This window comes from Arthrobotrys flagrans, assembly GCF_004000055.1.
Source record: "Arthrobotrys flagrans strain CBS H-5679 chromosome Unknown unitig_9, whole genome shotgun sequence".
In the NCBI taxonomy this organism is placed as follows: Eukaryota; Fungi; Ascomycota; class Orbiliomycetes; order Orbiliales; family Orbiliaceae; genus Arthrobotrys; species Arthrobotrys flagrans.
The window spans coordinates 2,902,099-2,917,056 of record NW_027137551.1 but is presented as its reverse complement, the minus strand read 5'-3'; the positions used below and the strand labels follow the sequence as shown (position 1 = coordinate 2,917,056).

At 44.3% G+C, this 14,958-nt stretch overlaps 5 protein-coding genes across 5 annotated transcripts; 3 read left to right on the top strand and 2 right to left on the bottom strand.

Moving 5' to 3' along the window:
- Positions 1–2,651: 2,651 nt before the first annotated feature.
- On the top strand, positions 2,652–3,526 carry DFL_006223 (uncharacterized protein; the record flags this gene model as incomplete). The annotated part of the gene is made up of 6 exons (XM_067635607.1): positions 2,652–2,688; positions 2,761–2,822; positions 2,874–3,025; positions 3,080–3,194; positions 3,289–3,439; positions 3,501–3,526. 6 exons carry the CDS (start codon positions 2,652–2,654, stop codon positions 3,524–3,526), a joined length of 543 nt encoding a protein of 180 aa, XP_067490018.1.
- An 84-nt stretch (positions 3,527–3,610) lies between these two features.
- DFL_006222 (uncharacterized protein) lies at positions 3,611–6,253 on the bottom strand (the record flags this gene model as incomplete). The annotated part of the gene is made up of 4 exons (XM_067635606.1): positions 3,611–3,811; positions 3,871–4,345; positions 4,410–5,969; positions 6,027–6,253. 4 exons carry the CDS (start codon positions 6,251–6,253, stop codon positions 3,611–3,613), a joined length of 2,463 nt encoding a protein of 820 aa, XP_067490017.1.
- A 365-nt stretch (positions 6,254–6,618) lies between these two features.
- On the top strand, positions 6,619–7,411 carry DFL_006221 (uncharacterized protein; the record flags this gene model as incomplete). Its single annotated transcript, XM_067635605.1, has 3 exons — positions 6,619–6,790; positions 6,860–7,025; positions 7,105–7,411. The coding sequence occupies 3 exons, from the start codon at positions 6,619–6,621 to the stop codon at positions 7,409–7,411; spliced, it is 645 nt and encodes a 214-aa protein (XP_067490016.1).
- Positions 7,412–8,655: 1,244 nt separating this feature from the next.
- Positions 8,656–12,424, top strand: DFL_006220 (uncharacterized protein; the record flags this gene model as incomplete). Its single annotated transcript, XM_067635604.1, has 3 exons — positions 8,656–11,190; positions 11,242–11,782; positions 11,859–12,424. 3 exons carry the CDS (start codon positions 8,656–8,658, stop codon positions 12,422–12,424), a joined length of 3,642 nt encoding a protein of 1,213 aa, XP_067490015.1.
- Positions 12,425–12,894: 470 nt separating this feature from the next.
- DFL_006219 (uncharacterized protein) lies at positions 12,895–14,511 on the bottom strand (the record flags this gene model as incomplete). The annotated part of the gene is made up of 3 exons (XM_067635602.1): positions 12,895–13,443; positions 13,514–14,152; positions 14,218–14,511. 3 exons carry the CDS (start codon positions 14,509–14,511, stop codon positions 12,895–12,897), a joined length of 1,482 nt encoding a protein of 493 aa, XP_067490014.1.
- Between the last annotated feature and the right edge of the window lie 447 nt (positions 14,512–14,958).

The following is a 14,958-nucleotide window of genomic DNA, read 5'->3' as shown; positions in this document are numbered from 1 at the left end:
AAATGGTGTTGTTTTCTTTTGAAACCCATGGTTTTTGCAAGAAAATTAATTCTGCTTTATTTAATGCAGAATTTAGCATTGATTGTATTATATTTGTTGACCTTCTGCAATTATGCTGTATGATTCTCAATTTGTTGTTTTTATTCATTTTGAGAATTAAGTTGTTTTTTGTTTTTTAAACATATTGGGTCGTTTACCATATGTTCTTCACTGTAGTTTGCACATTTTGCTTTGATATGTTCGCAGGACTTTTTTGTTTCCTGGCAATTATTGCAAATATGATTGATTGTTTTATGATTTTTTGCGTAAATGCCACAAATTGAATTGTTTCTGCATTTAATTGCGAAATGTCCAGTTTTTTAGTAATTTGTATATTTATTGTTATCAAAAAATTTTAAATATCTTTCTGTTTTCAATTTTTCTCCACCTAAAAATATATATTTTCTTTTTTAAGTGTGTATTGCTTCTTCTTTTGTTTTAGTTGCAATGATTATTGAAGAAAAATTTTTTCTAATTAATTTTTCTTTTCTAACCAATTATCTTGGTTTATTTGCAATTTTAATTGTATTGTCTGTCTCAATTTCCATTTTGAGCTTTTTTATATTTTTGTATTGTTTAATTTTTACTTTATGAATAATTAAAAATCCCCAAGTTTCAATATTGGTTGGTTTTTGAATATATTCATTAATTTTAATAAGTTCTTTAAAAATGTCTTTTTTGTATTTGAGAATTTCTTCTTTTTGTGTGTTTTTGTGTATAATTAGCATTAGATTGCCTTTAGGATTTATAGAAATTTCAGAAATTATTGTTTCTAGATTTTTAGATTTTTGGTGGAGAACTTGATTTATTTTTTCTCTAAAAACGTTTAGTTTTTGAATTGGTGGAGTTGTTGTCGTTCTTGGTATAATTAATCTTCTTTAATTAATTGGAATTGTTTGTTTTTATTGTTTTTATTATTGAGCTGTTGATTTTTGATTATTTTCGTTTTGTTTTTGTCTTGTTGATTGATTTTATGAGTTCTATGTTATTTCTGCGTAGGATTTTTTGGGATTTTCGAGTTTTCTTATTTTAATTTTTAGGTTTTCTACTTCTTTTGTCTTTTTTTTTAGAAGATCGTTTAATTTCTTTAGTTCTAGAATTAAATCTTCTTTGTTTAATTCTTCCTCGTCTAAATCTATTGAGATTTGTCTTTTCTGTCTTTTTTTATTAGTGTTTTTGAGTATCGGGATATAATCCTGAATTGCTATTATTAGTTCATCGAGAAATGAACTGGTGGGTATATTATCTGCTATTATTAAACTAAACTAATTTAGTTTAGTTTTAATTTTTAGCGAGAAAACTTCTTTTTTATAGTTGATGATTGTAAAAATCTCGATATTTTTGATTTTTAATTTCTATTTATCAGTTTCTGATATTGTTTGTATTTTTGGATATTATATTTTTGTTTTTCTTGCTCTTTCGATTAATGTACTTTTATTTGGTTTTGGATGCTTCGTTCAAAAGTTATGAGGGGGTTGTTCTGTCCGAAGGTCGCCTTTTTTTCTATTTCATTTATTACATACCTTTAGTTTTCAAATGAGGTGCGAAAATCATGTATTCTAATTGTTTCTTCAAACCGCCATAACCGAAAAGTTGCAAGCGTGTATGATCAATAATAATAATAATAATGATAGTTGTATATAGTGTCTTCGTAGATCCAAACAAGATATATTTAATGAAGATTATTTTTAAAATAGAAACTGTTCTTTAGAATATAAACTGTTTTTTAAAATAGAAATTACTCTATCTAATATAAGCCCTTCTTAAGATGGAACGGGTTTTTTAGAATAGAAAAAGTTTTTTAGGATGGAAAGGGCTTCTTAAGATGGAAAAAGCTTTTTAGGATGGAAGGGCTCTACCTGGAAGGTAGGTTTCTATCTTGCCTATCTTGCCCATCTTGCCTTAGGATGGGCAGGATGGAGCAGGATGGAAATATGTTTTTTTCCTGATGTAATTGTTTCTTCAAACCGCCATAACCGAAAGGTTGCAAGCGTGTATGATTAATAATAATAATAATAATAAAAGTTTAAATAAGCCTTATATTGTACTTATCAAAATAATAGTTATAATTTTAGTCTGTGAATTTTAAGATCTAAATCTGGATACTTCTTTATTCTGAGTCTGCGATTTATATTACGTTGTGTAGTTTTTCTTCCAACTATAGTATTGCCTAGATATTTCCTATGGTCATTCTGAGGGCTCCTCCGGCCGCCTGGATTTCTACTTGGAGTTCATTATGCTGCGATTGCTTCGTTACACCAACTCTATACTTTTCTAACATAATGATTTTAGGATTTTTAATTTAGTGTGTTGTATTATTCCCTTCTATCATAGGATTACATGGCTCGTGTATGATTTATAACAATAATTACATCTACACAACACTCCTACTGCACAGGAAACCCTTTCGTAGTTTCAATCTCTCCTAAATCTAATTCCAACCATTGCATGTCTTTCTCGCAGATACCCTAGAACCCCACGCATGGTTACTCCCGAAGGTTTATGTTTTTCGCCTCTGAATATCGTAAACTCCAAGCTAGCAAAACTACTGTTCCCACTAGCCACTGCGAAGCCAATAATAAAGCTTTTGACGAACCGGAGCTTAGCCTGCCATGTCCCAAAAGAGCGAGTATATTCAAACGGAAACCGGTAAGTACGCAAACTTGGACATTATTTTGCGTGTGTCATTCTCATCAAGAAACGAAAATCAACAAAACACAGGAAACAAAGTATCACGGAAGTCTTTGATAATCGGTAGTCAGAACATTATTTTAGGCGGAAAGGTCTGATATACATATAATATATTCACATGGATAACACTAAAGTTCGAATAGACGATTATCCAAGCCGACTGCTGCATCCGAGGTGACCTCCGTAGGCTAGTTCCGCAAGGCCAGAACGCAGCAGCCGTGGCAATTGCTGTTGGGCGGTATTGCTTTTTAAGCAAAAGTTGTCTTCTTCGCCCGCCAAGCAAGACATATCGAGGGTGAGAATCCTGCATGTCCGTGATTTGTCGCTTACCTTGCTAACTGTTTGATAGCCAATTTAGCTACTATCCCATGAAACTGGGAGATCACGTGTTTGTTGGTGAAGGCAGTGTCATCGAGGCAGCTGTTATCGGCTCATATGTGAATATTGGAAAGAATTGTGTGATTGTAAGTGAACATGGCTGGCGTAGGCTGATACACTGTTGATCAAGGGCAAGGAATACTGGTTCTGTACTGATAAATTTACTTAATTATTCTACAGGGAAAGTTTTCCATCATTAAAGACTGCGTTCGGATTGAAGACGGGACAGTGATTGCCCCCAATAGTGTCATTCCTTCGTTTTCATCGGTCGAAGGGCATCCTGGTATTGTTGTAGAGGAATTACCAGAAACGGCAGCCGAAATGCTTGAGCGTAAGTTTTCAGTATGAGTTAACATCGAGGGAGTTCTAGCTAAATGTTGTCCAATAACTAGTCAAAGAATTATACAAAAGCATCTGATCAACACTAGATGGCTGCTCTGCGAGAATACCGTCTGCTACCATAGCTACATTTCATTTCTGTATCCTGTAGGATATTTGTCGCTCAACTCATTTCACTTCTTCGTAAAGTGTATTTTGCAAATGCACGGGCAAGCCCTTTTTTGACACTCAGCTTTTGTGCTCCAATGAAGCTTTCGATTATCACCCCGATAGCAAGGTCGATGTCCCTTGCTTGGACGTAATCAGAAAACCTCATTTTTGCAAAAGCTTCGGAAAGCCGTATTATGGATTCTAAGTGACGAACCTGTTTTGGAATCAGTGGGAGCACGAAATTAGTATGACTGGGCGATCGTCTGAACTGACAGTAATGGGGAAAGACCCTGTTGCTAATGATTCTCGCCGCATATCGGAGAAGAGTCTTGCTAGTTTTTCCTCATCAATATGATGGATTTTCGGCCGACACTCCCGTCGAGCAAAGAGAATGTATTTTCTTAGTATCTCTTGCGGAATATGGCCTGGCTTAGTTTCGTTTCGCGTGTTCCCGTTTCCAGTGGTTTTAGAAAGGGGATGGGAAGAACCGTGGGACGAAACTACGAATTTAGCTAACAGCTCGTCTGTTTCGGGATTAACTGTATCCCGAACGACGCACAAGACGTCGAATCGCGAAAGAATAGGCTCGGTTAGTTCCACATTCTGGGCGAAGGGAATTGTTGAGTTATATCGGCCGCCGATGGGATTTGCAGCTGCAATTATGGAACATCGAGCCTGCAGCGTTGTGATTATACCCGCTTTTGAAATTGATATGGATTGTTGCTCCATGGCTTCATGAAGGGAAGTTCTACCCAATATTGTCAGAATTCGCCGGTTTGTTGTCGTATGCCTTTAGGTGGTTAACTTCGTACCTGTCTCGGTCATTCATTTTATCAAATTCGTCGATAAGGCACGTCCCCTTGTCTGCAAGGACAAGGGCACCGCCTTCTAAGGTCCACTCATTCGTTATAGGGTCTTTTCGGACGCTGGCAGTAAGACCCACGGCGCTTGCACCCTGCCCCGTGGCGAAGACGGCACGGTGGGCAACTCTTTCCACATATTTTAAGATTTGCGATTTGGCAGTTCCGGGATCGCCAAGTAGCAATACGTTTATGTCGCCTCGAAGAGTATGCTTGTCTTGAATGTTTTTGGGAACACCGCCAAAAAGAGATGCAGCGACTGCAGTCTTTATATCAAGGTGTCCGTATATTGAAGGTGCAATACTATCGATAATTTTGTTGACGATATTGCTTTCTTTAGCGAGGCGCCTAATTATGGTCTCATCTTCCTCTGTTAATTGGAACCCCGCAAGCTGGTCGTGGGCTTTTATAACATTATTGGCTTCAAGTATCGTTGCGAAAACTGGGAAGCCGTTCCGATTGTTGAGCTGTGCATCATAATTGTTTCTGTATATTCCGGTAATCTCAACCTCTTCCCCAGGCTTCGCGGCATCTATAAGATCCCACAGTAAGATCACATCACGATGTCGGGGGAGTCTCCCTGCCGGCACCGTCCCTGGCGACTCCTGAAGAGTCAGCTTTTGATAATTACGATAGACTGTCTTTTCCGAATTGAGGGTGAATGGTCCTCTAGATTGGCAGTTTTGACAATACGACACTTTGACCTCAACATTAGATTCTTGTTGGAAGGGGCCGATGGTAATTCCGCACTTTGTGCAATCAAACTTCACAACTTTGAGCTGTGGAAAGACTCCAGTTCGACGAGTGACAACACCGGAAACCCTAACGAGGGCATTAAGGTGCGATTGTCGTAATTCACGAAGGGTGAAAACCGCGGGAACGTCTGACACGCGGACATGGATCTCAGGGTGGATACGATCGTAGTCTTGATAGTGCAGCAGCACGGCATCCATTGCGACTGCGTCAAAGATAGGTATGATCTCTGTTGGTGCATTTGCTAAAAAGTATGCGAGTACTGCTTTGGTGTCCGCCAGATGCCGGTATGATATTTCGAGCGACTCAGCGTTCATTTCTCCTAAACTGCGAATCCGATTCCCATAGACAGAAGCTTCGGAACCTGGTTCAACGTACTCGAGGAGAAAACTCTTGAATTCCCGAGCGATAGAACGCTGGACGGCGGGGAGGGCGATCCATTCAGGCAGAGACGCGTTTTTTACATCGGCAAGAGCTTCCAGGCTAAGCTCTTGCTCCCAGTTATCTTCGTCATGAGGAGCCTCGTCGTAGTTTGAATAAATATGTCGGCGTCGGAGCGGCTGCCCCAGAAGGTCAATGTCTTCTTCATCTTCGTTTAAAAAGGCTGCTGGCTTTCCACGAGCAGCTGCCTCTCTGTCACGGCGTTCCATGCGTTCTTCCAGGGCACGCCTAATCTCCGGGCTCATTTCCTCATATTCTACATCATCATCTAACCCGTCTCTCTCGTACTTGTCTTGAGTATCGTCTGCTTCATAGTCCCTAGAAGTACCGGTTAAAAAAATGTTGACGGGAAAGTTGGAATGGCTGCAGACATACCTTTCGGCGTATTCCATTAAGTTTATACCATCCTCGTCTTCTACCATCTCATCCAAGTCGTCAACATCTTGGATGCCGTCTTCTTCGTCAACTAGACCGTCCCCGTCGGAGCCCTCGTCCTGTGGCGGGGAACTTGGAAGAGCCGAGGAAATTGCGGGAGATGCGATAGAGTGGATGTCTAGGTCTTCCTCGTGCTCTTCTCGATTCCGTTTTCTCGTGGATGCCATGTTTTTGGTCAAGGTCCCTTGAAGCAATCCGTTAAACCTGTTACTTTAGCGGTGTAGAGATTTCCTTTGGGGAACGAGAAAAAGAAGAAAAAAGAAGAACAGCAGGGGAAACAAAAGGGTGGGGCCCTGGAAGCTTTGCTGTTGATAGTTGGGATTCTGCTCTCTTGTGGTTGTTACAATTTGGGACGTGGAGCTCTAGCGCAGTTTCTGTCTGCTAAACATCGCGGTAACAACTCACCACGACCACTACCTACTTCACCGCGTCGATGGTGGATCTAGCTTGGTGCTCCTCAGCTGCGCTGAAGTACATACATTATTTCCGGTCTCAGTACGATACTTAAGCTTTAGTCGTAGATACAATCACGATGAACTCAAGCTCGACCCAGCTGACGTTCGAGGCGAAAAAAGGGTTCTTGATATCGCAAACTCGAATCGTATCTCAGGCTATATCCGTGACTCCGGGATGGGAGGATGGATGCTGCGACGCGGGTCCAAGCGAGGTGACGGCTGTTGTGGTTGAAAATACGCTTGCGAAAGGTCAGTGCCTCCCAATTGCATGGTTGCTCACCATATACTTACTACCTGCGTACCACGGCCTGCCATTAGTTAATCGGTTGTGCCAACGCCACCATCAGATATTCTACAATGCGCCTGCGATAGACCATGTGTCCGAACAGATTGAGGTTTTATATCAGCAGCAGCGAAATGACAAAACACCCAAGCAGGAGGGCCCGGATGTTCTGAGCGGACAAGCCGATCTTTCAGACCCTCGGTAAGTTGTTGTCTATCGTCCATCCTATTTTCCATCTTGGGGCTTGCATGTATTGATACTCTCACTTTGGGGGATCTAGAAATATTGAGAAACTCCCGGAGACATGGCCGGTTGAAGGACATGGGGTAGACGAAGTGTATGATGCGTACAAGGAACTAGTGGGACAGGTATCTAGTATGGCGGCGGGGCTTGTGAGCATCCGATCTAGGCACGAGCGTCTTCTAGCTCTTCGAAACAAGATAAGCACGTTGGAAAACCCTCGAGAGAAAATCCAACCAAATCTCGTCTTTAAAGATGGTGAACTGGCGCTTGAATTGAAGAGGATGAGGATTTTAGCTGCCAAGCTGGCCTACGAGCTGGATGTTCCGAAGGCGATGCAACTGTGACCAAGGACTGACTTCTCTTTTGGTGCTTACCCATGTATTTACAGACTTGCATACTTCTGAAGTGCACACATACCCACTGAGTACTTACACATATAAATGAGTGTGTTCTCTGATGTTTTCTTTTACATCCTTCTTGTGACTATATTGTAGCATCATCAGTATATCTATCTCCACATCCTTGGCTACTGCTTGCCAGTCGTTAATTTTGAAAGACCTTTGTCAATGTTAGTTAACGAGCGGTTGCTGGGAAAAAGCTACTAAAGCAGTAAGCGATGGAAATGGAATGTGCTAAATAGGGGTGCCAAGCCCGCCAACTGCCTCTATCCCCATTTGTCTCGTCACGTTCGATTTCGGAAGAAAAAGCGTAATTTCCTTTGGGTGGAATAATAAGACGACGAAGAAGACGGGGAAGACGAAGAAGCAGAAGAACTTCTCTTGTCGTGACAGGTGCGCCTTGGTGGTTGCAATTGTTGGTCGTTACTTCTTGGTAAACATACTGGTACTGGTCACCAGCAGCCATGCACCATCAACAACAGCCTTTCATGAGGCTTCTTCACTGACATCCATCCGCTCTCAACACCAACACCACTAACCACGACACCAACGACCGACGCCGACCCCTGGGCGTTTTTGTATCATCACCATCAAATCCCCCAATCTTTCTTCTCCTCCACCTCCTCCCCCCTTCTTCTCGTGTATTACTACTCCTCAACATACATACTTCTTAAGAGAGCTTTACTTTTAGTATGTCTGCACTCCATCCTTCTCACCCATCACCGACCTCGAACATTGACTATCAAGCTGAAGAGGTATGCATCTCGAGTAATTGCTTCTAAGAATCATCATCACCATCTTATCTTCTTCTTCACCATTCGTATCTGTTCCTTCCTGCTAACCCTCCTATTTCGTTAGAGTACCGAATATCTTTGAATCCTGGCATGAATGAACACCACGCGCCGAATCCCACGGTCTTTCCTCCAACCGTTCATCTGCCAACCTGAGAAACATGTCTAGATAACTCCTTTCGAACACAACTTCCAATACTGCTTTCTCGTTACCGGATTCTCCTCTGATTCGCAACTTATCTCCTCCTACAACATTCAATCCAACATCACCTTGGACAACACCATTACAACTATCGCGCAACACTAGATAGTGGAACCGACTCAAAACTAGGCCCTGACTTGGGGAGGCTAAATTCGCTGGCTCTGATCACTAGGAAAAGAGACACCGCCAATCAGAAGATGCAAACAACGGCGAACAAGCAAAAGCAACCCGCTGGACGGCCGGTTCGTGATAGCAGTCTCAGCTCCCAGCCTACCGACCGGGCGAATATACGGCATTCCTCGACAAATTTTGGAAATAGCCCAAGGAAGCCAACCGTACATGACGGTAGCAATCCATTAGCCAGCAAACAGGCAACCATGTCCCATCAATCAATGGCCAAAAACTCTGGCCGACCTCCTGACTCTCGATCATCATCAACAAGGAACGGCGGTGTATCTCCATCGACTAGCCTGAGGAGCCTGAAGGCAAAATCACTACAGCCTCCCCTGCAAACTGCGAGTAAAGAAACGAACCCGCCAGATGAAGGCCCAAGGGCACTCTCTGCATCTAACTCTTTCACTATCTTGGGCCCGAGATCGCCAAATTCGAATGGATCCAAAGGGCCACAATCAAAGATAAACCGCAGAATATCGACCTTCGGTCACAGTCATGCGACTGGTCTCGGTGCCAGGACGGTTAGTCCGACAGATACTCGTCGAATGAAACGCCTCTCCGTTATGCCACCGCCGCCTCTCCCGATGCGAACATCACAACCACCATCACCGAATAGCCAATCGCCATCCCAAACAGACAACCCCGCGTTCACAAGAGCCACACCGGATATGAAACGAAAATCCGTCTCTTCAACCGTTTCCTTGAACTCAAATAGCTCCTCTAATAGAGTCTCTAGCAACTCACTACAACACCGAACGAGCCAAAATTTTGTGGTATCAAGACTTCCTACTCCCAAAACAAAACCGAATGAAGGGGCAACGGACGAAGACATCCCACCTGTTCCACCCATTCCTAAAGGGCTTGCGAATGAACCCGAACAGACTTCATTTACCACAAGAAAATCAAGTCTTGTTGGGCAGCCTAGTGCTTCTGGCGCTGCAACTCGAACTCTACGGCAGTCTATAATCGGGGCTGGGACTTCTGATCCGACAACAAAAATCGACACGGACATGCGACGCAAACGGGGGTTAACGATGGGTCCAACTTTAGACACAAAATCGTCCGTGTCTTCTTTGAAACAGAAAAGTTTGCAGCCACTGCGCCTGCCCCCATTAACCCTCCTTCCTCTTAGTGCCCCAACAGTCAGCCGTGTCAACGCTTTAGACGCACATGCCACAACAGATGGCGATAATGATGAAATAACGCCGACAAAATTCGGCCAACGGGCTCCGAGTACACCATTAACGGCTTCAAAAGCTACATTCAATGAAATTCGCCGAAGTGGTAACTCAAATCATCTAACAGCCCGAAGCACCAGTTCTACGCAACTAGCGCACTCACCATCTACTTCTTCGATGAGAGCGTCCTCATCAAACTCCTCAAATATCCTCAATACCAACGGGAGCAGCCGTTATAGCAGATCCGCCGTCTCTCCGATGGTGCCCCCTATCTCCAAACCAGGCCTAAGTGGCGATTTGGCTGCAGCCAACTTGACCTCGAAGGCGCCTCGGAGACCTAATTTGAACATCATATCCGGGTCCGGGCGCCGTAAAAGCAAGGAGGAGCTCAAATCGACGACCCAAGGAGATGACTCTCCTTCGAAGTCACCGGAGACACCTTCAAGTGGTTCATCCATTCGTCGGAAACTAAGTTTGAGCTGGAAGAGAAGCTCGAGTAAAGCATCTCACGCGAGAGAGGACCGTGAATCGGAACACGGAATAAAGCATGACGCTTCATTACCACCGCGGCTTCCGAACCCAATATCCTGGGCGACTGGTACCTCAAACCCGGAATCTCAACCGTCTCAGCCTAGTACACGCAAACGAAATTCCCTATATGGATTTTCCGGAAGTGGCCATGATAGAACCAAGAGTGAAAGTTGGAGCTCTGTGAACTTTACTGGCCACTCTAAAGACGCTAAGGGTCAGGATGCTGCACACCCCACCGACCCCTTGGCCTCCTCTAAAAAGCCATCGCTCGGAATGCCAACTCCAACCCATCGCCCTTTGACTGCCAAATCGTCCATCTCTTCAATACGATCCTCGAGGCTCGAATCACTGCTGGATTCCGATGATGTTTTAGCTGATGAAGAGATGAGGAAGCTGGCTGCGAAACGGAAGGGGTTAGAAGCTGCCGCTGCCGAGGTTGAGATATTACAGCAACGTGCGGGCCCGAAGGATAGACTTTCAGTCCACCAGGCTCTTAAAACTTCAAACCTAAATCTTTTCGAGCGCGGCGAGGTGGTGGATTACAAAGACGTATACTTTACCGGCTCGGTAGACGCAAGAAAGATAGTAGGTGAGCTTAATGGTGGACCCTCCGTTTGTAATTTTGGGTACGACGACGAGAGAGGCGACTACACCATTGTTATCGGAGACCACCTAGCCTATCGTTATGAGGTTATTGATGTCTTAGGCAAGGGTAGCTTTGGTCAGGTCGTCCGCTGTATCGACCACAAGACAGGAGGGCTCGTTGCTGTGAAAATTATCAGAAACAAAAAGAGGTTCCACCAACAAGCATTAGTAGAAGTCAACATCCTTCAGAAACTGCGAGAATGGGTAGGCCACTTTCTGAACGATATTTTTTTAAAAATGCTAACCGATAGTTAGGATCCCGGCGATCAGCACAGCCTTGTCAAGTTCACGCAATCGTTCTACTTCCGAGGGCATCTATGCATTTCAACCGAACTCCTTGGCATGAATCTTTACGAGTTCATCAAATCGAACGACTTCCGAGGTTTCTCGTTACGGCTAATCCGACGCTTTACAAAGCAACTTCTAAGTAGCTTGGTTTTGCTAAAAGGCCATCGCGTAATACATTGCGACTTGAAGCCAGAAAACATCCTTCTTGCTCACCCGATGCAGTCGGATATAAAAGTCATTGATTTCGGCTCTTCTTGTTTGGAACACGAAAAAGTTTATACATACATACAGTCTCGCTTTTATCGGTCGCCAGAAGTGATCCTCGGTATGACCTACGGTCTCCCCATCGATATGTGGAGTCTAGGATGTATCTTGGCGGAATTGTTTACGGGGTACCCTATTTTCCCCGGAGAGAATGAACAAGAACAACTTGCCTGTATCATGGAGGTGTTCGGCCCACCCGAGAAACACTTGATTGAGAAAAGTAGCCGGAAAAAACTCTTCTTCGGTAAGTTTATAAGTTTACCAAATGGCCTTGAGCCTCTCAATTCCGATTGAAAAGCCTTGCTAACTTGGAAGAAAAGATTCTTTTGGGAAGCCGCGTATGATAGTTTCATCCAAAGGTCGTAGACGCCGCCCCAGCTCAAAAACCCTACAGCAAGCCATCAAATGTGACGACGAAGCTTTCCTAGATTTTCTCGCAGGCTGCCTCCGCTGGGACCCTGATAAACGCATTAAGCCTGAGGAAGCCATCCAGCACGAATTTATTACAGGAAGAAAGGTCCAAAAATCTAGAATGGACTTAGTTTTGGAATCGCCCAGCAAAAGATTACCTTATACTCCGCGGCCACTTCCTGAATTACCTCAACACCACCTCAGTACCAATACAGGCAGTCGGAATCCTGATCTTAAACTCTCGGGGATAAACCAAACGTCAAATCCCCAAAAGACTGTTACCAAAAGACACTCCATGGTGGGACCGTCCCTCGCATCTGTGAGCAATTCGAAGCGAACATCAAATAGCAACAACCTGATCCCCGGATCAAATTCCAACCTCCCAAGGGTAGCTGGCCGTACAGCATCTATTTCGATGCTGAAAACCGAATCATCGGACAATACATCTTTTTCAACCCGATCTATCAGACATTGATTCTTTTATTCGAACCACGCCAATAGGGCAGGCGCATACATAGGATTTCGATGAAGCGAACACAGACTTTCAAAAGTAATCCATACCACGTCTACAACTTCTTCTCCGGTTTATTCATGCAGGAATGGATTCTTTCGCTCTGGGTATAGTATTCGTGGATTGGCCCCTTTCCTTTTCCACCACCTTTCTTCCACCATTTCAATCTTCTCGCATCTGCAATCGGTAGCATGGCGCAATTCTTGTTAGATAGAACCTGAACCGTTTCACAGTGCGGACAGGGAGGCACAGCGCCTTTAGCACGGTAGTCTGAATCATGAGCAGTATTAAATAATCTTTTATCTTCATATTTTCCTTCCTTTTTTCTTTTGAAAAATGATATGCATCTCCCGACTTGCGCATTTTCTGAAGCGAGCGTTTTTGAAAGTATTTGTGCTCCCAAGCGACTGACTATTTCTCCTTCCCATGTATGATTACCAGTGACAAATCCCCCCGACGTCCTCACTATCTAACCATTGGCCTGCCAGGCCCTGGATCCTTATTGATTCCGCCTCACGCCCGGGAAGCGAAATTCTCGAGTCTGTGAGTAACCTACGCGCCCATATGCCGATAGATGGCTCTCCAGTTTCATCGCGAGCTTGTTTAAGAAAGGGTATTAATGCTGTACCTCCAGTGCCTCTCAAATCAGACCGATCGTTCGGTGTTCTTGCTAGTCCTTTGGGTTGTGGTCGGTAACCAAGATGCAGGTTTATCCCCAACGGAGCCACGCTTGGTTTATGCCTTGGGGCAGCCATACGTTCCGTGGCTACCCCTCTTTGCTCCTTAGCGGGCAGAATTATATACCTGCTCACGATTTGGATATGCTTATCTCGAAACCCCTTGAGCATGTGTAAACAAGCATCATACGCAACGGTAAGCGCCCCATAGGACGAGTGCTCCTTGACGTAGCTCTGGATGTTGGACACCCTCTCGAGATGCTCGAGGAATCGGCGGTGGGGACCAGGCATGTAATCTCGCATTTCCTGGCACGATATCAAATCTCTGTTAGCTGTGCAAGTCGCCAATCCATAGAAATTTGGATCAGATATCTACCAGAATAAAGTTGTGAATTTTGTGGCTAGGTTGTGGTGGTGCTTCTGGCCTCGGAGCATCCGGTTTCTTATCTCCTGTTGGACGATGCTCGACCCCAAGCAAAATATCAAAGGCCTGGATCAACGAGCTTTGTGCATTACTACCTCCCGAGTATTGTCGAAAGGGCTCGTCACCAGAGCCGTCTAGATACCTGACACCCTGTGGCAACCCCGCTTCCGCCATATTCTTCGAACCAGCAAGATAGGGACGGATACGACTGTAGAAAATATGGGGATCGCAATTTTCGTACATTCTTCCGAGTAGATGTGTCAATTCACCAAGCCTTTCTGCAAAAAACTGGAGGCAGGAGACGACGAGATCGAGGTCATTTTCTCTGGCTCCCCGAATGGCATCTAACATAACAGGGAGTATGGTCGCCCCCCGAGACTCTATCGCGACGGAGACAAGATAAAACCACGATTCGTCCAGGGCCCCGGTGAAGGTCTGCAAGGTGGCAAGATTATCCAAACAGTCTATTGAGTCATCTGGAAAGATTGGTCTGTAGTTCCAAAGACAGAGTGCGGCGTATGTAGCCACGGGAGGCACGTCAAGTTTCTTGCTCACCGCTAGATACGGTATTGAGATTGTAGCCGGTAAGACCTGCAAGTGGTGTTAATGATTCCCACCCTACAGCTAACTAGGTAGTATCTTGAACTTTAGCTCACCTCTGACGCAGCATCGCCTCCCCATATGTACGAGTGTGAGAGGAAAGAAAGGATAAGATAGGCTCTCCTCCACTCCGCTTCTGTTCTAAGTTGGTCTGTTGACAAAATAGGAAGCCCTTCAATGACCTGGCGAATTTTTTTGCTCAGAAGAAGAGGTTGGAGGTTTGAAACCGTTGTTTCCCAAGGTGCATAGAATGGGTCTTGTAGAGCTGCCAGTGGAGGTACATCTGGGAGGAAGCCCGTTTTCGTGGAAATGGAATAGTCTTCCAACTTGGGAAGCGGAAGATTCACCATGGTCACCAGTCTATATAAAGTGAAATAAGTACTTGGATTTTAGGTAGGAATTAAGTCAAAAGACAATAAATAATATGCCCCTCAGAAGAGCCTGTGTTGTGCTGGGTTGGGCGTGGTTGTGAAGAAGCGGCCTAGTTACAGTGGAGCATGTGGTTGGGATTATCCGAAGGGAATCTTCGACCGATTGCGGGCCCTCTTAATAAATACCGCCGAGTCACTCAAACGCTGTCGCATTACCTCTGTCTGCTTGTGGCACCGGCGAAAAGGCCATTTCCGTTCGGATGGTTCGGAAGGAGTTGGGAGATATTCCATTCAAGCGCGCGAAAGGAAGGGAGGAAAGGGGGAAAAAAAAAGTTTTCCAGTTTGGATTAGTAACATCGGAGGCCATGCCGCTCACGACATCATAGGCACATTCTTACCCAAGTAAGCAAGTACTTAGTACATGAG